Raw genomic sequence first — 25,344 nt, 5'->3', positions numbered from 1 at the left:
CTAGGCAAGCTGTTTGAATTTTGTTTGCGGGAATCAAGCCGGGCATTAGCACAGATAATTTATCGCAAACCTGATTCATCACAATGATGTCATATTCGTTTTTATGACGTCATCATTAAGAGGACAAGGATCTTAGCTCATTTGAGCTTGTTTAGTCAAGTCTGTGATACGCAATTATTCTTTCAAGTAATGTTATAAATTACATAAACAATTAAGTGATTTATTCTCAAATGTTTTATATTATGTTGCTCATCTCAAGAAAGCAAAATCATAGAAAGCTAAAGTTTTTCATGTTCAAGCAAAGGGTCCATTATTTGTTGCATAAGTTTCATTGCGTTACCAGGTTCAGTGGTGTAATGGTTTGAGCGTCTGCTCCTAGTCTGGAAGGTTGGTGGTTCAAACCCTGGACGAGACAGAACCAAAGGCTTTTAAAACGGTACGCGCTACTTCCTGGCTTAATGCTCAGCATTTAAAAGGATAGAGCATGGAACATCTCCAGAGGTTGGCATCCATATGGAGAAGGAAATTCCTCCTTAGGAAATGCTCCGCTGAGTGTGGTGAGAAAGGCGGCTGGCGGTGTGTGGTGAGAAAGGCGGTGAGTGTGGTGAGAAAGGCACAACCATTGTTGTGGAATAGCTGGTACCCAAGTGTCCCAAGAAGTGACGGTGCTTCCCCCAAAGTCAGTGGCTGTGGTTGTGCTGTGTCTCGTGTATTTGTCTGTACGTCCATGTGTGTGAGATGTGTGTGGCAGTAGCACCACTCCCAGAAGGGACATAAGCCTTTTGGGTGCTGCTTTCATGTCAATTACTGTATGAATTTCAAAAGCTCAAGTGTAGAAACTGCACCTGCACTTTTTAAAAATGTTGATCAAGGTTGCCCAAGAAGGAACTTGTACATAAATCAAATGCAGGACAAGGACCTGCATGGGTAGATTTTAACATTAATTTTGAGAACTTCAGTGAACAATTGACAAACATATACGGTGTATGGTTTTTGAAACCGAGTTTCACAGAGTTTGAGTCGGGTTCAGATGGGAATCTTAATGGTAAGCCAACCCGAGGTTTTCACTTTACTCAGCATCCCTCAATTTGATTGCCAATGAAAGTGGAATCTAATGAGTCAAATTTAAGTGCCGGTAATATTAAGATATACAATAAGTGCTTTGTTGATAGTCCAACTTTTTTATGATATTAATACGATTGTGGAAATGGACCCCCGAGCATTCAGAGACAAATAGAGAAATCCAGTTAGTTATGTCATCAGTTGATGTGGTAGGTAGACCTTTGCCCTTTTCCAGAGGGTTTGGGGGTGGGGGAATGCGTTGTGAGTTCGGCACATTTCATTCCTGGTGTAATCTCCTCCGACTGTCCAAGTTTTAGTCCAACAATCCATCTTTTGATTGCTCTGTAATCCCTCCATCCATCTTTCGACCCCTCTTTAATACCCCCGTCTATCCCTCCATAACCGGTCCCTCGCCCTTCAGCTTCCAAAGAGTAACTCCTCACAAACCTTCCCGCAAGCCTCTTCCCCCCCCCCCGAACCCCCCACTTTTCATTCGACATCCGAAACCATCCCCCTGTCACCACTGCTTCACCATCTCTGCATGTCACAAACCAAATCACCCTGTTAACTCCCTACAATGGGTCCTTGAGTATGTGCAAATCACCATCAAATTAAATCGATTTCTTCACTTTCATCCTGACAAAACTTCCCATTGAACACATTAGAGGTGATCAATGGAGCTATAACTGTTGTTGTGCAGCAGTTCATGCTTATTCAAATTGGAGACAACAACAGCGGTGTGCCAGTGGTGTGGTTTGGTTTGCAGGACCAACCCTCCAACATTATGGCCGGGAAGAGACCAATGAGAAGGCGACATTGCCAGGAAGACGACCAAATGGCAGGAGTCGTAACCACACCCTCCCACCCCATCAACCCAACCCCCCACACACTTTGGCAGTTGTAAAAGGCCAGATCGGTATAATGTCCAGAGTATGGATGTGAAAACTAGTGGATGAAGTTGGGGATATTGAGATCCTAAACAAGTGAAGTACTAAACAAGAGATCATGCTCCCTTGAATCGTTTTCTTCCTTATGGTGTCCAGCAGCCAAGCTCTCAAGGTGAGCATCAAAGCCTCTCCTGGTGAAAATGTCACCCTCAGCCATAGACTCCTATATAATAGAGAAGGACTGGAACATCACGATCGCAGGGTTTGTAACTTGAGTCTGAAGGATTAACTTGAGTCCGGGCTAAAATGACTTCTCGAAGGGCGAGAGACACGATCTCGGGATCCATATATGGGTTTTTGAGGACGGCGAGATCAATAGTGTCATTTTCAACACCAGCTGAGGTCATCTTCAAGGTCAAAAGGTCATATTTCAAGGTCAAATTACTGAATTTTGGTATTTTTGGCCCATTTTTGTGTCTAACTCATAGAGGAAAACTTTTTTAAATTCTATGACAGAACATGACATTGTGTACCTTCTGCACCTACTTGCTCATTTCTATCATCGTTAACTAATGCATGTTTTGTTTGTTTCTCTTTCAGAAACTGTCCAGCTGGTGATCTCACAGGATCTTTGTGTTGTTTCCTGCTTTGGTGACAAATTGCCACGTCATTGCAGCTGCTTTGGTTGTAGAGTAAACTATGATGGGACGCCTTATGTAAAGGTTCATATCCTTCCCAAAAGAACCTGAGGAGAGGGAGAGATGGATATTGGCAATGCCAAATGAGAAAGAAGGTTTGAGGTGCTTAAAGGAGATATATATATATATATATATATATATATATATATATATATATATATATATATATATATATATATATATATATATATATATATATATATATATTTGTGCGACACATTTCAATTATGATTGGGTGTCAGTGAGGGGTGGCAAACGACCCAAACAACCCCCATCAATATTTCCTGGAGTACCGAAATCAGCTTGGAAGCAGGTGACCTCAGCCCCACGCCCAACATCATCTTCTCCGTCAGAATCAAGAGCGAAGAAGATGCAGGCAGCTGAGGCTGCAGACAATATCCAAGATTTCGACCACTTCCGTGCTAAAATCAGCTCCTATTTTCCTGGCTTTAACGTCATAAAAGACCAGGAAAACCTTTACCTATCAAGAACTGATGCTACTGGACAAACTGTCAAGCAGTTCTTTCATTTCCAACAAGTTCACTCACCTTTTGGATTTCTATTCTTGAATTGAGTTGAGAAAGATGGCATTGAGTTGCCCAAACGACTTTTTCCTTTGCAGAAGAACAGCCTGCTCTCAAAACGGTCCCAGATTAGATCCATAACTGACCAGGTCGTAGATGGTAATGAGTACAAAGCTTACTGGAGTGATATTCAGAAGGTTTATGAGATCGACTGGGCTACTCCTATTCGCTTAACCAAGCTGACGCACACCGCTGTTTTCCCCAAGCCCCTTCAACGCCAGAGCGTACCATTGGTATGCCAAGTGTTCAATGACAAGACTGTCGTTGCTTTAAAGACCTTCAAGGATTCATTGGGTATCAGCGAAGGCACAATCATGCTAACCCAGATAATGAGTGAGTGGTTCAAGATTATGAACGTGAAAGACCGTTTCTCAGCTATCCATCTGTGCGACAAATCCAGACAGCCTTGGACAGCAGACTGCACAAGTTTCACGAGGCTGGAGCAGGCCTGCCAAATTATATCTACCTGTACATGGTAAGGAGGTGGTGGTCATAAGCTGAAGCTAACTCAGCAAACTGCTGAAGCCTTCTCTGTGTCCACACGTAATAATGTGGATGCTGCCAAATTGCTTCTGGCAGAGAAAGACTTTGACTCCGTTCTTCCTGCTATATTTGCAGATGAAGCCTTGGAAAAAAGTTTTTCGGCCAAGCCAGGCAAAGAAGCGGTGGAAACTTCTACATTGACGTAGTTGACATTATGGCTGCAGCTAAAATTGTAAATTTGCAAACACTCATTAAGCATGACATTATGCCCGAATCTAGTTCTCGTGTGATTGATTGCGACAAGAACTGTACAACTTCCATAAATCCAAATGAGCGAAGTGAACTCATTGACGAGATTACTCCTCAAGACACTCAGGATCTCTTGGGGTCTGATGATGCCGTTAAGCATAAAGTAGTTTATTTGGCCGGACAGCTTGTTCATAAATATGGCGATAGCACTAGTATGGAGGAGATCATTGATGATGAAGATGGTAACGAGGTGTCATCTGAGTTTCTAGATAATTTGAATAGAGGTGGATTGAGTGTGCCGACTATGTCAACCGTCTTTTTTGTACATAATGCCTATAATTTGTATGACAAGACTAAAATGCGTTGCCGATTTCATTTTGCTGAGCTGTTATCCTCTGTAGATGCACTTTTAGCTAGTAGTAATGCTGCATGTACTACTTTAGCTAACATTCTATTGAAAGCGCATGTCCTCAATGTAAGTGACAAAGAAAAAGCTTTGGGATGTCTCAGGAGGGAAGAAAAGCTCTCCAACTAGTTATAGACAAAGACATAGTTGTAATAGGCATCGTGTTGTGACATGCATATAATGTTTATGTAATATGATATATGACAATAAATATCAAAGTTTTACAGCTCTACACACTTGCATCTTATTACAATCAGCCATCTCTCACCGTTTATGAGATAGACACAAAAAAAGGGCAAAAAATATGAAAATTCAGAAATTTGACCTTGAAATATGACCTTTTGACCTTTAAGATGACCTCAGGTGATGTTGAAAATGAGACTACTGAACTCGCCGTCCTCAAAAACACCTATATGGATCCCGGAATCGTGTCTCTAGCCCTTCTAGAAGTCATTTTAGCCCCGGACTCAAGTTAATCCTTCAGACTCAAGTTACAAACCCTGAGAGCGTGAGGTTCCAGTCCTTCTCTATAGGAGTCTATGCCCTCAACTGTACCTTTGTTGCTCATCGAAATGAGATCAGAAAGTGCTATTGACGTCTTTGGAATAAACTCCCTCACTCTATTCTTTCCCATTCTTCCCTCCAGGCCTTCAAAACAGCTGTTCACCACCACCTCTTATCATCCCCCATTCAAATCCACAACATACATCTCGACGCTCGACTTTGCGGCGTCTTGTCTCGCCTGCCAGGAGCGCTCTCCACTCGTCTCACCTGCTTGGACTTTTGACTCAACTCGCCCCGAATTTTCATTTTTTTTGTATACCTTGTCGAGGCTCGTGTGAGACCGAACACACAACGCACATCAAGGGGGCATGAGAGAAGAGTGGCGGGAGTGGGAGGGACAAAACAGTGGGGAGCAGACACATTAGGGGATCTGTGGAAGGGAGAGGGATGGGACGGGAAACATGGGGAATAGAAGATGGACATTACAGGGACTTTCAGGAAGGAAAGCAGGGAATTTGAAGGAAGTGGGCTTGGGTGGATTATAGGGGGTAGAAAAGATCCAGGATTTGAATGGGGGATGATAAGAGGTGGTGGTGAACAGCTGTTTTGAAAGCCTGGAGGGAAGAATGGGAAAGGATAGAGTGAGGGAGTTTATTCCAAAGGCGGGAAAAAGAGGAATGAAAGAGTGAAGGTGAGCAGTGATTCATGATTTTGGTAGTTTTACCAGAAGGGGGTTGTTGGCTGACCTTGATCGCCCTGAGGAAATGTGGTGGGGACAAATCGCAGAGAGAGAGCGGGGGGGGGGGGGGGGCAAGGCTGGAGAGGAGTCGGTAGAAGACAGAAACACCACCGACCAACCTGCGGTGATTGAGTGAGAGACCCAAAGACTCAGCCTCATTGCGGGACATGCCGATGATCCGAAATGCCGTGGTTTCTACAGCGTGAAGACGAGAAAGGTGGGAGGCATGAGCACCAGCCCAGAGGGGAGAGCAGTACTCCATCAGGCTATGGACAAAAGCTTTGTAAGTGGTCAGAAGCTCAGGAGGGCTGAGGAAAGACTTTGCACGACGGAGGATTCCCAGTCGGCGACTGCCTTTGGAGGCGAGGTTTGAAATGTGGCTTTTCCAGGAGAGGTTATGGCAGATAGTGAGACCCAGAAGCTTGAAAGAAAGGACTTCTTCCAGAGGATTGTTGAGAAAGTGGATGGGTGGGTTTTCTAAACGGTCCTTTCGAAGAGACATCGTGAGAGTGTGAGATTTGTCTGGATTGAAAGACATGTTCCACGTGTTGGACCAGTTTGTGATTTTATCCATATCTGCAGTGAGTGAAGAAGCTGCTGCATGCCGGTTTGAGGGATGACCGATGGTACGGCAGAGGGTGGAGTCATCAGCAAAGGGATATAGAGGATTTTCCAGAGAGTCAGAGAGATCACTGATGAAAACCAGAAAAAGAACAGGGACCAGAACACTACCTTGAGGAACTCCAGCCTGGACATGAAGAGGGAATGAAAGAACTCCATTTAGGGCCACACGTTGACTGTGACAGGAGAGGAAGTCTGCGAGCCATGAGTGGAGATGGCCTTGGATACCATGGGAAGAGAGTTTGGTGAGTAGTGCAGGGTGCCAGTCTGTGTCAAAAACACGTGATATGTCCAGGGATACGGCTCGGATTTCCTGTCTGGCATTGAGGACCTCCATCCATTGTTGGGAGAGCAGAAGCAGCATATCCAGGGTAGAGTGACCTGGTCTGAAACCAAATTGATGATCGGAAATCAAGCCATTGGAGAAGAGGAAGAATTTCATGTCTGAAGCGATGATGGATTCCATAACCTTGCTGATGATTGGGAGAAGGCTGATTGGTCTGTAGTTGCAGGGATCTGTTTTTGCACCTTTTTATGCAGGGCAGTGATGTTTGCAGATTTCCAAGCAGATGGCAGATGACCTTGAGCAAATGAGAGGGTGAATAGAAAAGAGAGGGTGAGCAAGAGCAGAAGAGCAGGCTTTGAGGACAAGTGGGCTGATGCTGTCTGGACCGGTTCCAGAATCTGAGTCGAGGTTTGACAGCAAGCTCTCCACCTTGTCAGGAGAAAAGACACAGAGTCCAGGCTCTCATCCATCAAGCTCTCTTTACTCCATGTCTTTTGGCCAATTCTCGCTGACGTGTGCCTGTTCAGAGCACGAGAGCCGCCAATGGGGAGCAGGCACCGCACAAGCTTACACAAGCTTGCACGAGTCTGTGTCTGATGAGCTAGGAGCTCTACCCATGCTCCGCTCTGTCTCTAATCTACACCTCTTTCTGTCTCCAATTCTCAGATGAATGGGTGCCATGTCTTATGTTTAGTTGTAGAAAGATTGTGTAATTGGGCTCCGTAAATGTTAAGGATAATTACTTTTCTTTTGTTCCTTTGAATGATGCATGTGCTCATTGTAAATATTTGCGGTAAATACATCCCAATGTTCTTTTCATTGCTTTGGTTGTAAATGCATGTCCATGCTCTTTGATTATCTTGTAAATACTTGCAAAATGATTATTACGTGTTTGTCAATAAATGCACCTGCTTTTGAACTGTAAAACATTTCCGTCCTGCTTGCTTTCATCCTTTCCTTCAATGGTCCGACCTAGAGTCTAAGACGAGATAGCCGAGATGTTTTACCCCACCAATAGCTCATCCTGTGAGCCAACACACTACCCACAGTTTTGCTCGGCCATACATAATAAATAGATGGGTGCGATTTGAGGGTGTGGCCCCACATTTATGGTTGCCAAGCCGTAACCAAGGAGCGAGAACCCTGTTAGGTTTCGGTAATTTTAACTAGCGGTCGCAATTGCCTTGAAACCTGTCAGACCAGAGTTACCTGTGGCCGGCGGCCTCAGCTGCAGGGGTTAGACAAAGAACTGAGAAGCCCTCTCATGGTAACACCAGACCCTGGTACTGTAGTGATATGCAGAGGTCTCACTTCATCAGGCTGTGACTGATCCCTTTTACATTAAATGCCAAATGTATATTGGCCCTTTTGGACAACATACCTTGAGAAGGCTGAAAAATACCTTGAGAAAAATATTTTCCCTATAAATGTAAATTAATTCCTCCATGTATGTACAACATCTTGATGACAGCAAACTTCTGTGATACATATAAATGATGTTTGTAGTGGCTTAACAGTTGATGCGGTTGGCTTGGGCTTTTAAGGTCCTGAGTTCAATCAAGCCCAAGCAGTGCCAAAATAACACCTGACAGGTTGCCTCAGCTTATCATCATTTTGAGCTTGGCAAAATCAGCACCAACTTGCTGGGGGTAAGTCAGTCGAGTATCCTGTGTGGGAGTGGTGACCCTTCCGGGATTGTAACCCCGAGCCAATGAAACTGCTTCAGCAGCCTAATGACCTAACGGCCTGAGGATGAGCAAAAACAACTCGGCAAAAATGCCTGTATTTGGAACTTATATCAAGCTAGCAGGAGTTTCCGGTGCTGTTCTGAACATGTTGGCATTTTGAAGAAATCAAATTTTGTTTTTTCTATTTTTTGCAGGGGCCTAAACATTTCCCTACACCCACTACGGAATGGGTTCATGGGTCATTTAATGCAACCTTAAACATAGCTACAAAGGCTGAGGCACTATAGAGCAATAATAAATAAATAAATAAATAAAAATCCAACTTTTATTTTCAAAATTAATTTTTTTTTGCCTAAAACACTCTCCGACACTCATTGCTGAACCTCTGAAAGTTTGATGAAGATCGATTTGGCCATCTCTGAGAAAAATAATGACACGGACAGAGAGACAAACAGAGAGACAGACAGACAGACAGACAGACAAACATCTCTCTTACAGTAGAGATGCATTGCTGGTATACCTTTCCTAAAGTCCCTCCTAATTAAAGCCGATCGATTGCACAAAACAATTTGAACATGGCATGATTTGACAGCATCAATGACAATGCCAACAGTGTTGGATGAGTGGAAGGTACTGGGGCCATATTTGTCGGACTCCCCACAAATTCAAACCTTCAAAAGTCATTTCTTGTTTCGTTGCAATAACGACCAAAAACTTATGATGGAAAATGCTTGTTACCGTTTGAAATCTTAAGTTCACACTTGAATGCTGTTGGATGAAATATTGCACAAGTTACAGCTATTGCAATAAAAACATTACATTCGAGGACAGCAATAAATAAGAGATTAATTTTATCATGTTTATAAATAACTAAAGATCATGAGAATAATGTGAAGTGATTTAGGGGTCGGTTTTCATTTTTAAGAAGTAATTGCTTTTGGTCGTTTGTGGATGAATTTTTAAAATGTGTGTGAATTCAAAAAGCAAAGAAAAAATAAAACCGATAAAGAATGCAAAATGAGTGGAAAACAACACCTGAAACCAGAATTCAGAGAGACTGGCATTCTTTGTCGCACAAGAACACACTGTTGCTCATGGAGGCCGAGTTACGCTTCACCAACTCTGGCAGCCAGAAATGAAGCCAAACCAAGAAGATATTTTTACATTCTTGCTGTTAACTTGATACATTCCAGCCAACACACTGTCTTTATTCTTCCAAATCCACGATTTAAAATCACTACCTTTGTGCCATCAATCCTTCAAATCCATGCTTTCGTGCCATCACTTCTTCAAATCCTTACTCTCATTCCACCACTCCATGAAATCGATAAATTCATGCCATCAATCTCTCAAATCCATTCTGACTCTTCTCACCGCATTGTCAACAACTCCACCTGAAAACCAATAAAGCTGCATATCTCACCTGGGATCCTTACGGATGCTGTCAAGTGATGCCTGTCGAGTTGGTCCACGGCCAAGCGTGCTAGCAGCTGGCAGCCGCCTGCCATGCGAAAAGGTCGAGTCACCACGGGACAGTCCATGTCCCAGTTGAGGCGAACCAGAAGGAAACATGGCCAGCTCAGGATATGGTGCAGACTCATGAAACCTGCCTGCCTCTGGATAGCCAACCATATCTGCATAAGCCGGAGTGTCGGGGTACCCTGTAGGATCTGGGTAAGATGAGGCATCAGCATAGAGTGGGTTGTCCATGTAGCCGGGTGGCTCAGTGAAGGCCCCACCCTCTGGGTATGAAGTCGTTTCTCCAAATGCAGCATTTTCAGGAAAGTTTGTGACATCAGGATAGGTTATACCCCCAATCTGAGGTTGGAATTGTTCAGCATAACCTGTCGGAATAAAAAAAAAAGTTTTTTTTATAAAACATGGTGATCAGACAAGTGTATATTCACATGTGATCTTGAAGCCCAAGTTTTATAAACTACAGAAAGGTGTTTTGCTTTACAAATGAGATGAAACATATTTTTGACTCCAATATGCCTTCCATAAAAACACTGCACGATTAAAGCAATCAGCTGAACTATGTGGCCAAATATTTTATTACTATCATTTGGCAAAATTTTAACAAGGTTGATGTTTATTTGGGAGAAAAATAACTGTTTTCTGCTTTAATCTCCAAATTCTAAGCTTCATTCAGATGTTAATGTTTGGAAGTAGTGAATCAGCAGCATGAGACTTCAAACAGGTAGCAATTACTGATAACCTGCTAACAATGTGAGGGTTACAAAGTGATGTGTTTTGTTTCTAATTAAATATTAAAGAAGCTTTGAGCAAGCAGATGGATGATGGTGTGCAAAAGACCAGAACAACATGAAACTTATTTGGTTATATTTGAATATTTCTAGTTCTTCCAGGACAGGTAAATCAAAAGTTAATAAATGAAGACCAACTGGCAAACAGTCAGATGAGCAGATAGATAAATAAATAGACAAACAGGGACATTGATAAATAGATAAAAAAAGTAAGATTAATAAACAAAAAAACCAACCTGGTAATATCCCTGTGTGTTCCCCAAAGTTCTCCTCCCCGCTTCTCCTTCCCAAACCCCCCACACCCTCTCCTCCCGCACCCCCCCCCAGGTAGAAATTAAGCAAATTAATTGTTTGATTCAATTAATGTGGTATGGATAGAACACAGGCACGATGGGCAAAATGGCCTTCTCCTTTGTCCAGGTTCTTGTATTATCTTGTATAAAGCTTTGCGTTGTGCAAAGTACGAGTAAAAGATGACCACGGCTGTGAAAAAAACGACAACCACAGAACACCCACAGTGGGTCGAATGAAAGAACATCGAGTTAATGCGTTGCGAATTGTGCATGCTACCCAATCACTTTTGCTTAAAATCCTGTTCATCTATTTACAGAAGAAGAAGAAAAAAAAAGATCACCTGTCCTGAAGCTCACCTGGATCAGGAGCAACAGTCAAACAAACCCCCTGCAGACCCCCGAAGACCCTGAAACTTTTGATGCCGTGAACAAACTTTGGTATATCAAGGGTGATGAAGGTTGCGGTCAAGTTTCATTGAAATTCTGTGTACTTCGGACAAGAGAGCAAATATCTATTTTTGGGGGGGTCAGAACCCCTCCCCCCATAGAATACCTCAATGAGTGCAGATTTTGATGCATTCGATACACTTTGACAGATGATGACAGGTGCTGAAGGTTGTGGTCAAGTTTCATCGAAATTGTGTGTGTAGTTTTGGAGAGGAGAGCAAATACCTGTTTGGGGGAAGGTCAACCACCCCCTCCCCCCCACCCACACACCCGTAGACCCCCCTTGATGAGTGCAGATTTTTATGCAGATGATAAGCTTTGGTACATCACATCACATCATGGGTGATGAATGTTGTAGTCAAGTTTCATCAAAATTGTTTGTGTCGTTTTGGAGAACAGAGCAATGACAATATTTTAGAGGGTTCTAATACAAATACCAACGAACTGACTGACTCACTCACTTACCTACAGACACTGCTCAATCGCATGAGCTCACCTGACTGAAGTCCAGGTGAGCTAAAAATGAAGAGAGAATGGAAGCAGTATCCACACAAAAATCGAACGCAATTCGAATGTAAAACAAGAATGGCACTCGGTAGAGTGCACTCCTCCGCCACACTGAACAGTTTACCTTTTGTATCCCACTGATAGACTGTATCTGAATCCAGACTTTAACCAAAATCGAATCTGATCATTCTTGTCATCTACCAAACTCATCCACCAGGTTTTGCCAAGATCTGCTCACAGCTTTTTGAAATATCATGCTACATTTAGTTTTAGCCCCATCTCTTATCATTAAGATGAATTATTAAGAAAAATTAAAAATTATAATATCCGGATCCGTATCTTCACCAAAAATGGAATCAATTCATCATTGTCACTCGGTATGTCCTTATTTTATTTTTTTCGGAAATTTCAAGGGGCTAACCCAAATATAGGTTGATATTTATGAGAAAAAAAATGTATAAAAAAATATGAACCCGAAAAAATTTTTGTCTCGGGGTTGCTACCAGCTGTCAAAAATTGTAAAAAACAAATGTGCATTTTAATGTTTTTTTTGTATTTTTGTATTTGTATGTCAGAGATATTTTTCATGAAATTTTTGCATGTTTACTGGTTGGTTCGAACGTGAATAACACGAAAAAAATGTTTTTGATCCAAAAACGTGGCTCAAAAATGGGAAAATTTATCATTTTCAACATGAAATTATGTCTTTTGATCTTGTACTGACACGGCTTGTTGTACGTACGAGATATTTATTGTTGAGATCTGTTGTATTGTCTGCTCATTACTCCATTGAATCACTGAGTCCGTCAGTCAGTGACTGACTGCCGTCACTTTCAGGTCTGGTATCCGGTCATTCAGGCATTTTGCAAAATTGCCTTTCGTGAACTAATGATAACTATTCTATCGTTTCAGAATATATACTGAATTCAGACCTGACATTGTTAAAGCGAATGGATAAATATTCCGAAGTGAACGTTGATATATCTAAGACAACGGTGAAAAGTTGCTGGGACAGCTGTGGTATTTATCGGTAGAACTGATACCATTATGTCTATTTGACTGAAACGTGTCAATTGAGACAAAAATAAAAAAATATCTCAAACTCTAAAAGAACAAGACGATGACGATGATGAAGCACCGAAACGAGCTGTTGTTCACCAGAAAGATATTGTTACGGTGCCGGGGTCGGCCGCCAACCGACCGCTCTGACGGAGCCGCAAGTCGAGTCAGCCCGACCGATCGCCCGGAATATAGATCGCCGCCCGGATAAGTCCGAGTCGACGGGTCCTTGTACAAGAACCGAAATACGCCAATGGGCAGACCACGTGGGGTAGGGTCGATTGCCAATCTTCAATTTACCTAAATACCCACGTGATCCAACTACTAGGGTATTCCATCCTCGACGGAACTTGTACGGAACAAGCCGCTGAGGCGAGCCTGTCCCGTGTGCGATTCCGAGCAGCTTAATCACCGAGAACCGTCGGTCCAAATGTCCCCCTTTTATGGCAAACCAACGGCTTTCTAACTCCCAACACACGAAATGCTCAGTCAATGAAAGAATCGACGCGACGAGCTGAAAACATTTGACAATTGCGGTATTTATTAATAATAATGGGGAACTGGGGAAGCACGTAAGAGCAGAACTAGACCGACTTTACGAAATGCAATGCAAACATTTACAGCACACAAAGCACTTAACAATTTCCTACTTATTAGACGGCCCACGGACACACGTACGCACACACACACCCAAGAAATGGTGGCTGAGGCCTTTAATAACGAGCTCCAGCTCGGAGGACAGGTGAGCTGAAACCCAGAGCCTATCTCAAACCTCTCCACCTCGTGTGGTCTTCAAGTTGTTTGGACCCAGGCTCCAGCGAGAGCGAGCTGGATCCAATCGCCATGAGCCGCGATCCTTCCCGAGCTCCCGCGAATCCTCCCGCGCTTCTCAACACGTGCTGGTGAGACGAGGCGCCGATCCTTCCCGCCGATGCATCGCTTCCCCGAGGAACCACCTCCAAGAAGAGGTCGATGAGTTGCACCAAGCCAAGAACCAAACGGAGAACAAAGAGCTCCACGAACCAAGAAGAAGAAGCCACCACTCGCAGCTCGAGTCGAGCAACCGGCTCAACTCTCTTCCAAACAAAGCAGCTCGAAGCAGAAAGCTCTCCTGAGCCAAGCAGAAGCCGAAGCTCACTGAACCACCAAAGCAGAAAGCCTTCAAAAAGCCTCCTCCCGAGCCAGGCTGCAGCCGAAGCTCGACCGAGCCAAGCAGGACTCGACAGCCTGCTGAACAACTACCCAGCAGAAGCAAAAAGCTTCCAAAAGCCTCAACCTTAACCCAAGCCAAACAGGACCCGAAGGTCTGCTGAACAACCACTCCCCCACTCCGAACAAAGAAAGGATCTCCTCTTTATCCTTCTCCGCCCCCTCCCCCGCGCCCGGCATGACTCATGCCCTCGTGATTCATCCCCCGCGCAACCACGGGTGGGAGGGAGTTGTTGACGTCATGAATCACGGGACGGAAGGGCTCTTCTTCCTCTTCGCAGAAGAGGGGGAGGGACGTCTCCATTGTTCGCTCCCTAACTATTAAATCGATCCGCAGCGCATCTAATCGATTTCGAAACATTTAAACAATGGAAGGTGAGCTATCTAGGGAACAAGCACTTATCGACATAGCTGACAAAAGGAACCTGTATGTTGTGTGCAATCAAATTCCAAATTCGTAACAACATCATGCGCCGAAAACTGGAAGATTTCGCATCTCCGAGAAGCAGAAGTTTTTTTGATGTACTGCATTTGAACTCTGACTTTCTGCACAAAGACCGGATCAATGGGAAACTGAAGATAGTTTCATACAGAGCCGTACTATCGTCAGCAAGCTGAAAGTTGTGAATGACTGTGCAGAATGTGGTGTAGCCCTGGCGACTGAGTACAACAGTCTTTTTACGCACGATGAGGAGCAAAAGCAGTACCTATTACAAGCGGGAACTAATCACCGAAAACGATTCCTGGACTGTAAGAAATCAACTTTGAACAAGTGAACTATAGCTCTTGTCCCATCTGTTCAAAGACCCTGTCTGCAAACTGCGGAGTTCGAAAAACACGAAAAATACATAAAATATTGATTTTTTTTAGACTTTTCAAGTTTCACTGAGACAGACTGGAAAAATCTTGCCAAGTTCAACAATATTTTTCTGCAGTATTTCAGATTCTAATGCACCAGAAAACATCATACATTACATGTTAATGTTAATTTTGGCATAATGTGAAAAAAAAGAAAATTATAAAATGAATTTCTTTTTTTCAAATTTCGATAGATGGTAGAAACCCCTAAAAAAAAATTTCGGGTTCACATTTTTTTTTCCTGATAAATATCAACCTAAATTCGGGTTAGCCCCTTGAAATTTCCAGAAAAAATACAATAAGGACAGCCCTACTTGTCACACACCGAACCTGTCAACCCTAATTCAATCTGAATCCCGCCCGTAACTTTTTGAGATATCCTGCTCAGACAGACAGACAGACGAGGGTGAAAACATAACTTCCATCCTCCTTTGGTGACAGAGGTATTTAAAAACACCTCGTTATGCAAGGATATTCAATGAGATTACCGGATGAAGATATACATGTTAAAAAGAGATGCATGTTTAATGATCTCAGCAACACTCCACTATTAAACTACTTAATAAGAAACTCTAGTGAAGGTAAAACTAAAAAGAGCAAACACTTCATTGACAGTCGACCGGGTGTAAAGGAGCTCCAATGAGCGGCCTCGAGACCTTATTAAACCATTGCTCATTTCGCAGAGATGTAACACTACTGCGACAGTGTGTGACCTCTGGTCATTCCAACCACACTGACAATCAGAATTATTGTCCTTTCATTGTCGTGTTCTAATCAGAATAGAGCAGGAATGAAAAAAAACAAAGCAGATGCCAAAAAATATATTAAAAAAAAATCAAAAGAACAAAAGGAAGTTTGGGTGCAGGCCGATGAACAGGAAGATATGGGGTCTCAGTTCAACTTGCCTTAACAAGCAGTTTTTTGTTTGAAAGCAGTAATTGCATTTTAAATTAAACTATCATCACAAAAAAGAAAAAAAAAAAAAACCTTCCGTGCTACAATCCCAGATGAAAAATTAATCTAAAGTCAAGTGTGTGATTAATCATCTACTCACGATACTCAACGCTTCCCTTATATCAAGAAATGGACATTTTGGCAAACTTTACATTCCTTCTTGTTTCTCGAGATATCAAAATGATAAATTATAATTTGAATTACCGTTGTATAACAAAGAACTCGTCCCACAGTTTTTGTTCACAATGAGTACACATTGAAAATGTCACTTTTGAGAAATTCATTTTCAACAAAGGAAGACAGCCTGAACCACATGCCAGATAGTTGGTGGCGTAGTCCTTAGTCCGATATTTATAGAGAAGTCTCCTTCAAGCACACCTCCTCCCACACGGAGTAATTGTGTATGGACTGGAATAATGGCAGGTAATACCGATGACGATATATTCTCATAATTTTCACAATACTGCAATACTTATCAACTGCATGCTTCTGCTGTGTGCCAATAAAAAGTGAGAACAAAACTGAGCATTCAAGAATTCAGTCTCACGAGAGTACATAGATTGCAGTAGATCTTCCAATTTTCCAGTTTTCCCTCATTGGAGTGGAGTTTCCTTCTGTATCCATTTTGTCCACCCCAAGCATGCGTGTTTTTCATCCTGATTTTCTCTGTAACGTCCTGATCCGTTCACTGTTCTAGCTCTTCCACGAGCCTCGACTATGCATCCAAAAAAAAAAAAAAAAATCTGAAAATGAACCATCTATATGAAAGTAGATCTGCACTCAGACTCGGCCTCTCTCTGTCTCGGACTCACCTGACTCTCTCACACTCTCATTCTGCCTGTCTGTCTCGCTCGTGCGCTGTGTGTGTGTGTGTGTGTGTGTGTGTGTGTGTGTGTGTGTGTGTGTGTGTGTGTGTGTGTGTGTGTGTGTGTGTGTGTGTGTGTGTGTGCGCGCGCGCGTGTGCGTGTGTCTGTCTGTCTGTCTGTTTCTCTCTCTGTGTCTGTGTGTGTCTCTCTGTCTGTCTGTCTCACTCGTGCGCTGTGTGTGTCTCTGTCTCTCTGCCTGTCTGGCTGTCTCTGTCTCTCTGCCTGTCTCTGTCTCTCTGCCTGTCTCTGTCTCTCTGCCTGTCTCTGTCTCTCTGCCTGTCTCTGTCTCTCTGCCTGTCTCTCTCTCTCTGCCTGTCTCTCTCTCTCTCTCTCTCTCTCTCTCTCTCTCTCTCTCTCTCTCTCTCTCTCTCTCTCTCTCTCTCTCTCTCTCTCTCTCTCTCTCTCTCTCTCTCTCTCTCTCTCTCTCTCTCTCTCTCTCTCTCTCTCTCTCTCTCTCTCTCTCTCTCTCTCTCTCTCTCTCTCTCTCTCTCTCTCTCTCTCTCTCTCTCTCACACACACACACACACACACACACACACACACACACACACACACACACACACACACACACACACACACACACACACACACACACACACACTGACCCATACAGATTACAACAGCAGCTCCCCACCCCGCCCGGTAATGGATGAGGCCATAAAGGTCTGGCATGTCCAATCAACATTCTCCAACTTACACATAACCAAAAACATACAAGTAGGTATTCTCTTATTGTTCGATTTTTTTCCATTTCCCTCTTTCCAGTTTAATTCAGCCTTTCTTCAATATTACAGCAAAGCTTAAAAAAGTCTCTTGTCAGGCCAGAGTCCAAAGTTTAATATGCAAGGGATGTGACAGCTAAAACATTGGAAGATAAGCATATATAAGCAAGGTATGGACTATCTGTCCCTAACTCTAACATCAAACATTTGCTGTGTGACTACGGTTTGAACAACATGTAACACGAGAAGGGGTACCCGGCCTTCCTGGTGGTGCTCTAATCCTGCTGGCATTGTGAAGAAATGAAATCCTTCTTTTTTGTGGGGGCCTAAAACACTTCCCTACATCAACTAATGAATGGGGTCAGGGATAATGTAATATGACCTTTCACATAGCCACAAAGGCTGAGCCACTATAGAGTGATCAAAAAAAAAAATTGTTTTGTCTAAAACACTCCCCATCACTTACTGACGAACCCTTGAAAGTTTGACAAATATATATTTGGCCACTTCTGAGAAAAAGGGCGACACACAGGCACACCGACAGACAAACATCTCTCTTATCGTGTGGATAACTATGAGCACAAAATGAGAAAGAACAGCAGCACAACCACCTGTCAGCAAGTGTTTTATCCCAGTGACTGCTGTCAATTTGTTAAAGACAGAGTACAAACATTTTCTTAAACGACCATTAGTGCATCTGTATCAAGTGGCGTTATCTTCGCAAATCACGTGGCACGACTTATCGAGTCTTGATTGTACCTTCACAAAGCACGTGCGATAACTGCCTCCTTTCAAGATATTCCTTGCTTTATCCTTTCGGCTTTATTAATGCACTGATGATTTTCCCCATTCTCTTGCCAGCTTGCCTCCTCCTGTGCAATTTTCCTTTTTCTTTGTAGAGTTTTGCTTCACTTTCATGCAAGCATGGGCTTACACATGCAAGCATGGAAACAGCCATAAAATGATGATGATGTTGATGTTGATGTTGAAGATGTTGATGATGATGTTGATGTTGATGTAGATGTTGATGATGTTGATGATGATGATGTTGATGTCCTTTATTTGTTCTACGGACATTCCCTGACGACCATGCAGATGGAGAAGAGACATCCTTGATAAGAAATTCCATTATTTAATTCCTCAAACAAAAAAAGTTCTGTGAAAAACTTGTAAATAACCATTCCCTCTGGGAAACCAACACATATGCAAAATGTGGTGGGGATTGACTCAGCTGTAAGGGGCAAAAATCGTGAGTCGGCTCCCCATCTCCGTGTGGTTAGGAGGAGGGGGTGTTGGAGTCCATACATATGAGGAGTAGCGACAACTTGCAATTTGAAGCCATTTTGTTTCCATGGAGTGTCGTGCACTTAACCTGTGCCCAGAGTGCATAAAGCATAATGTGTCTATTTTCTAATCAAACTGACTTGCTCTGTACCCAAAAGGAAAATTATATTACTTAATGCTTTATTTTCATTCTTCCAAAATGTCAGAATTAGCATACAAACAGACAGGATTGATTTAACCTTAAAACATCTAACAGAAACAACGGCAATATGAAGTGTAATAGACAGGTAAAAGTTCACAATGATGAGTACATAATTTGATGATTACAGAACGAGTGAGGAGAAGAAACACATCGGTAGTGAAAAAAACAAATGCAACAATTTGAAAGAATTGTAAGAAGGAAAGTGAAACACAGAAATGGAGGCACACCATCCACACTGGATGCTCATAAACACCCACACCGGATCTTCACACCATCAAGAGCGTAGAGAATGGGAAACAATAAAAATTTTGAATGACAAAAAGAGAAAGAGCTTGAGAAGGATGATTGACTGATTGATTGATTGATTGATTGTGTGCTCTGCCTGAAGGCAGGTCGTTGGCTGCTTGGCAAGGCTGAAACTTGGTAGTTTGTCATTGCTTTCCCAGCAGTCGTCAGGGCAGGAATTTGGAACTTGTTCAGGGTGCCGCCGATTCCTCCCCTACCCTTGGCGAACGACACGGTGGGAACTTTAACGTCCACCAACTAATGCGCGCAGGCAAGACACCTCGCTCAAAATCCATTCGAGATATTGCACACACATTGATGAATCACCCTGCCCGTGAAACACTGAAACTCAACTGTTGCCATGAACAGTCGATCTACGCCGAGAGTGTGCCGACTTCCATGTTCTTGAAAATTTGGTGCAAGCTCTCCGTGCAGCAGATTTCCCTTGTTCGATATCCTGAGCAGTTGTGTTAACCCAGGATCCAAGACACTTGAAGTCATTGACTGTCTCGAATTTGATTCTACTTTTTTGATGGGATCGAGATCCCTCTCGATGGTTGAATGCCGTCACTTTCGTTTGTTTAGCATTAGTTGTTCGCCCTATTTCGGGCAAACACAATATGACCTGCAAATTCAAAGACGAATTTCTAAAGAATTGAACAATGTAACGTTTTGTGACCATTTACAAATCAAATTAATAACAATGAACAAACAGCGAGGCGGTAAATTACCGAGAATGCCTGGATGTCCTAATCTCAAAGGTGCACGTGCATACAAGTGGCTGCCTTTGCCCGATAGCTGTAGTGCCAATTACGAGATCCACTTCACTTTCACGAGTGAGCCGAAAAGTAGTGCTTGTGCCCGAAGTCGGTTGACAGAATGACAAAAATGTGAACCACAACATTGTTACTTGCACCATTATACTGAATTCAGCATTAATAATTCCAAAATACATATCACCAAGGATTTGGTGAAACAGGAAGTAAAACTGAAAATACACACGACACACACTTTAAGCAATCCATCCATGTCACCTGATTAAAAAAGAACATCGACATAAAATTTTCAAAGCAAGCAAAAGTAGTTATTGGGTGGTCGCGTCGCTCGACTATCCTTATTCTCAGGTTTTCCGTCTGTCTGTATGTCTGTCTGTTTGTTTGTATGTAATGGACAGCTCTGGAGGCCAGAGGAGTCAACCGATTTTGATGAAACTTGACTGGTAGGTTCATACCAGGATCTAGTTGTATGCTTTTGAGCACCGTTGCTATGGACGCCACCGTTGCCTGGCAACGGGACTTTGATATTTTTGAAAAAATCCGAAAACATTTTTGTAGAAAATCAAAAATCGGCTTCCACGCTTTTATGCGCACTATAATCAACCTCTGTCAATCAATTTCAGCCCGATCCATCAAAAACTATGACTAGTATGCAATTATATTACTATATGCTTTCACCACAACATTCGCGTTGGGATTCCCTAACGTAGCGTTAGGAAATCGAACACAAATGATGAATGGACAGTTGCTCGTCATGTTACTATATGGAACAACGAACGGCAAAAATGCCATCTGATGTGTTCTCTTATCTGCATATTTCAAATTCGCCTTAGTCTAGCGACCACCCATGTCGCCGACCGGCTTGTTTTTTTTAAATTTCCTGCACAAGATAAGGCTTGTGGATGAGTTTGTAAATCTGTCACATTCAGAAAAAGGATGTCAGGAAATAAAAGCATGCTTTTACCAGAATAACAAGGATATTAGTGGATAGCAAAAAACAACACAGAATGAGGCATTTTTTAACTTGGGATTCCAGCATCCTGAGTTGCTTGCTCAGGTGGAAATACCAAACAGAAACAGGCCAATACAAACTTGAACTAGTTGTGTGCTGAGGTGGTCTAAAGCAAGTCCCTCGATCATAGGCTCCCAAACCTTTTACCCCGTGGGGTCTTCCACCCCACGGGGTCTCAGTGTCACTCGCGTTCCCTCTTTTCTTGTGTGCAGTTCATTTGAACGTCTATTTCTCCATTATTTGTGAACAGAATTCGATGAAAATTGACAGACACATATGTGCAGGTAGTAACTGAGCCCAAAGTGCAATTGCGGCCCTTCGGGCCGAGGAATGGCCCATTTTGGCCCATTTTTTTGAAATGATTTCTCGGTTATTTGTGAATGTAACTGAACCAAACTAGACAGGTATATTCTAGAGAACATTCCCCAAGCAAGAACTGAGCCCAAAGTGCGATCCCAACCCTTTGGGTCGAGAAACGGCCCTTTCGGGCCATTTTCTTAAAATTGTTATAAAAAAAATTTAAATGCGCTGGGCGATGCCTAACGCAAAATTAAGTCGCAAATGATGATATGAAACTAGCCTCTCTTGTGAGGTGTTCTGGTTTCTTTTTCTGATGAGATAAAAATTTTACCAAATTTCAAAAACTATCTGTCGTCCGTGCTATCGCTCACCTGAGAGTTGTACGAATGAACTTCCACGGGGTGTGTTTGCAATTCGAACTTGTTTGTCGCCGACCCAAAATTTGAAATCACATTCGCCTCGCGACCCAAATGGTACCGGGACCAACCATAAAAATTGTCGAAGAAAATGCTTTCAACGTGAAAAACTCCACTCAAAAACTGTGAGAAGTTGGCCAGTTGCCAACGTTTTAACATGGTATGTCGCTGTAAGATCAAGCAGCGCACAGTCACCCACGACCCATCAGAAGGTCCTCGCGACTCAAGTTTGGGTCACGACCCTGGGTTTGGGAACCCCTGCCTGGATGAACCAATCTTTTAGTGAGGTGGCCATTGTTCCTAATCACCTAGTGACATTTTAAAATTTTACACCAACTAACCTGAACCAGTGTAGTAATCTCCAAGTGCATAATTGGTTGCCAAGTTTGCAGCTCCAGCGTGTGATGGCGAGATCGGCCGGCATCCATCTGGTCCAGCAGTTACGTGATCCTCTGCCAACCGCCTTTCAGCATGCTGCAGATATGGGAGCTCACCAGTCTGCTGGCTCAGCTGACTGTCACAGAATGCCTGGGGCCCTTGGAAATGGGACGAAATGCTCCGCGGTAAACAATTATAATCAGTGTCAGAAGTACTGACAGACAAATAGACTGCCAACCTATCTTAACCTAGAGCTTATGACCACAGCATCATAAATGTGTGCATGTGTGTGCTTTTACAACTTTAGTGGTACATATGGCTGAGAATATCAACTGTACATTTCCTGTGTAATCTTGGCTCAACAGGAAAAGCAAAAGGAATGATTCAAACAAAGTGTGCAAGCTGTTTGTGCAAATCAAACAAACAGTGCGATACATAAACACTGCAAAAAATGCTTTATATTGCCACAACAGTCTCTTGTCTCCGATGTACGTTGCAAATAAATTAGGTTCTGGTCAACGTCATTGTGCTTTGCACGTGCAAGGCACCTGAGCATATCACAGAAATAATTCCCAACTTGATTGTCAAATTATATTGGGTGGGTAAAGGGTTAGGGCTTGAATTGCTGGAGGATAACGGACACTATCCAACTACCGTAAATTGTCATGTTTGAGCCACACTCTAATTTAACGTCCCTTCCCGTGCAAAAAAAAATAAAATATATATCATATTTTGCGACTCAACTTTCCGATGGTCCAGCATGTATCATCAATTTAAAGATGGTCCAACACGTCTCATGCTCATTTGAAAGTGCTCCATTAAAAGCAAAACATTGTGAAAATCCCCAGACGTTATTGAATACCAACCATCTCAATTATACCACTTTAAATAAACTTTGTTCGAAAGTATATATGGAGAAGAAGAAAGAGGAATGGGGATTTAGTTTATTTAATAATTACTTATTGGCATTTTTATTTCATTCTTTTCTTTCCAAAGAAAATTCCAAAGACATTCTTTTTCTTGTTGCTGTTCTCTTCGATTCCCGAGTCAAATCCAGCCATGTCCTCTCACAGCATATGATCTCATCAAAGTAGTTGGATATACAGCACTTCAGAAAGTCCTGATGGAGTAGGTCAGTGTTGCTGCACCGCAACGCCATCTTCGTCTGCTCCATCTTGTGGCACCGGAATGTATTCAGGAAAAGCATGCTTCATCGTCGGGAATGTCCGCCATCACGCCTGTCCCGCAGGACACACAGGCAGTTTTGGACGAGCTCTTCATCCGTCCAACCCTTTGGATGGCCGCACACGATGACGACCAGCGGGAACGTTGCTGTGCGGAGTGTCTTCCTCTTAAAGACGATGTACGATGGCAGCTTCCCTCCATCGGTGGTGCACGCTAGCATGACGATGAACCAGTCCTTCTCGTTTCCTGTATTGGTGATGCTCACCATTTTGATGCCCTTTGCTGACACAGTGGTGCTTCGCGGGACATCGAAGGTAAGTGTGGTTTTTTTTCAGCATTCCTGGTGCAAATCATGGGGTAGCCATGTTCCCGGCGAAGTCAGATGATGAATTGTTGAAACCTCATTTAGCATAAGAGCAATTGTGACTCCCGTTCACAGATTGGGATCGGACCTTTGATCATAATTGTACTCGTTTCCTGTATTGGGAGTTTATCTTCATTTTAAGAGTATAGAAGGATACTTTTTAACCAAATATATGGCTATTGATTGCAATGAATGCTCCGTAATCTGCCATTACTGTATTTACTGGATTATTGTTGGGCCCATTCCTTACAAAATACTGCTGTAGTTTATATCCGGGTCTTTCATGGAATGGCATTTTACCGTACCTTCATTAAAACATGATCCCCTTAGACATTATAAGTTCTTCCAATGTGCATCTGAATGAAAGAAATTAGATATTCAGCATTGCAAAGAGGTCATTTCATCATGTCACACGTTCAAAATTCCTTCTTGCCATATATTAGCCACACCCCCCAACTTTTGATTTCTTTAAATCGACCAGAGAAGCCATTCCACCAAGAAGGCTTCATACTAGCAAGCCGAGTGACATAATTCGGTTGTTGTAAAACATCACTTTCAAAACGGTTAAATGGAGAAAAATTGGTCACCAAAATTAACCGTCGCATGAAGACAAACAATCAGTGACAGAAAGAAAAACAAAACAACTGGAATGGCACTCGGTAGAGCCCACCAGGCTGAGCAGTTTACGTTTTGTATCCCACTGATTGGCCGGATCTGCATCCAAATCATTAATCCTCATCACAAACCAAAATCGAATTGGCTTGTTCTTGTCAAGCACTCAACTCATCCACCAGGTTTTGTCACGATCCGTCCACAACTTTTTGAAATATCGTGCCATATATCGTTGTTGGCCCTGTCACTCAATGGTGAAGAATCACTTTGAAAATTAAAATAAACCAATGTCACCCGCAGGGTGACCCGTATCTTGCCAAAAGGTGACCACGTGTGACTTCTTTAAGGTCACACTGAGGTGAACAGAGCTGCTATCCACCAGGAGCGACTCCTTGAGGAATATCTGCCTACGAGAGATTCCGATGAGAATCGTTCTACAGAGTAACCATGAAAAATATGCTTTTGCCTCATAACGTCACCAAATGACGTCATAATGTCTCAAGCTTGACATATCTAGAAAGCACTCATCGAGGTGTTCAATTTGAGGTACTACACGATATGGTTCCTAAAACTTGAAAATTTGACCTTGGGGTCAAATATGTTTGACCTGAGGTGCTAACCATGAAGGTCAAGGCCAATCGCCACCAAAAATTAATCAGCTGAGCGCCAGACCATGAACTATATTCCCATGAAGTTTGAAGACGATCCGATCAAAATTACTCAAAAAATAAGGGTTTCGTCGACTCCCCTGATTTGCGCCAAAGTGACCTTGACCTTTTACCTTGACCTTCAAAATTTTGTGCACTGAAAGGGACCTCTATAGGCCTCTGATATGCGAAGTTACAAAAATTTCCGATGATAACTGTGCTCTGCAGAATTTTTTATACGTGATTACAGACAAAAAAAAAACATACAAGCTGACTAACATATCTTGCAAAACTTCGTTTTTTGACAAGATAAAAATTCTCATATCTGGTTCTTCATCAAAATCGAATCAAGTCTTCCTTGACACACATCCAACCTGTCTGCCAAATTTTTTTATCCGAATCTGTTCATAATTTTTTGAGATATCCAAACAGACAAAAAGACACCAAAAATGGGTGAAAACATTACGTCCATCCACCTTCGGTGGCGGAGGTAA

At 42.7% G+C, this 25,344-nt stretch overlaps 1 protein-coding gene across 8 annotated transcripts in view; it reads right to left on the bottom strand.

The window, feature by feature from the left end:
• Positions 1–25,344, bottom strand: part of LOC147027498 (uncharacterized) — a 504,607-nt gene that overhangs the window by 236,367 nt on the left and 242,896 nt on the right. For all 8 annotated transcript variants that reach the window (XM_085876963.1, XM_085876968.1, XM_085876964.1 and 5 more), the window contains 2 exons: positions 22,006–22,200; positions 9,631–10,051 (listed from right to left, as the gene is read on the bottom strand). In XM_085876963.1, the coding sequence (XP_085733089.1) occupies positions 9,631–10,051; positions 22,006–22,200 (616 nt within the window). The remainder of the gene's footprint in view (positions 1–9,630; positions 10,052–22,005; positions 22,201–25,344) is intronic.

This window comes from Eptatretus burgeri, chromosome 4, assembly GCF_056783735.1.
Source record: "Eptatretus burgeri isolate ZD-2024b chromosome 4, Ebu_testis_v1, whole genome shotgun sequence".
NCBI classification, from domain to species: domain Eukaryota; kingdom Metazoa; phylum Chordata; class Myxini; order Myxiniformes; family Myxinidae; genus Eptatretus; species Eptatretus burgeri.
Note: the sequence above shows the minus strand (reverse complement) of the source record. Positions and strands in the feature narration are given on the sequence as shown.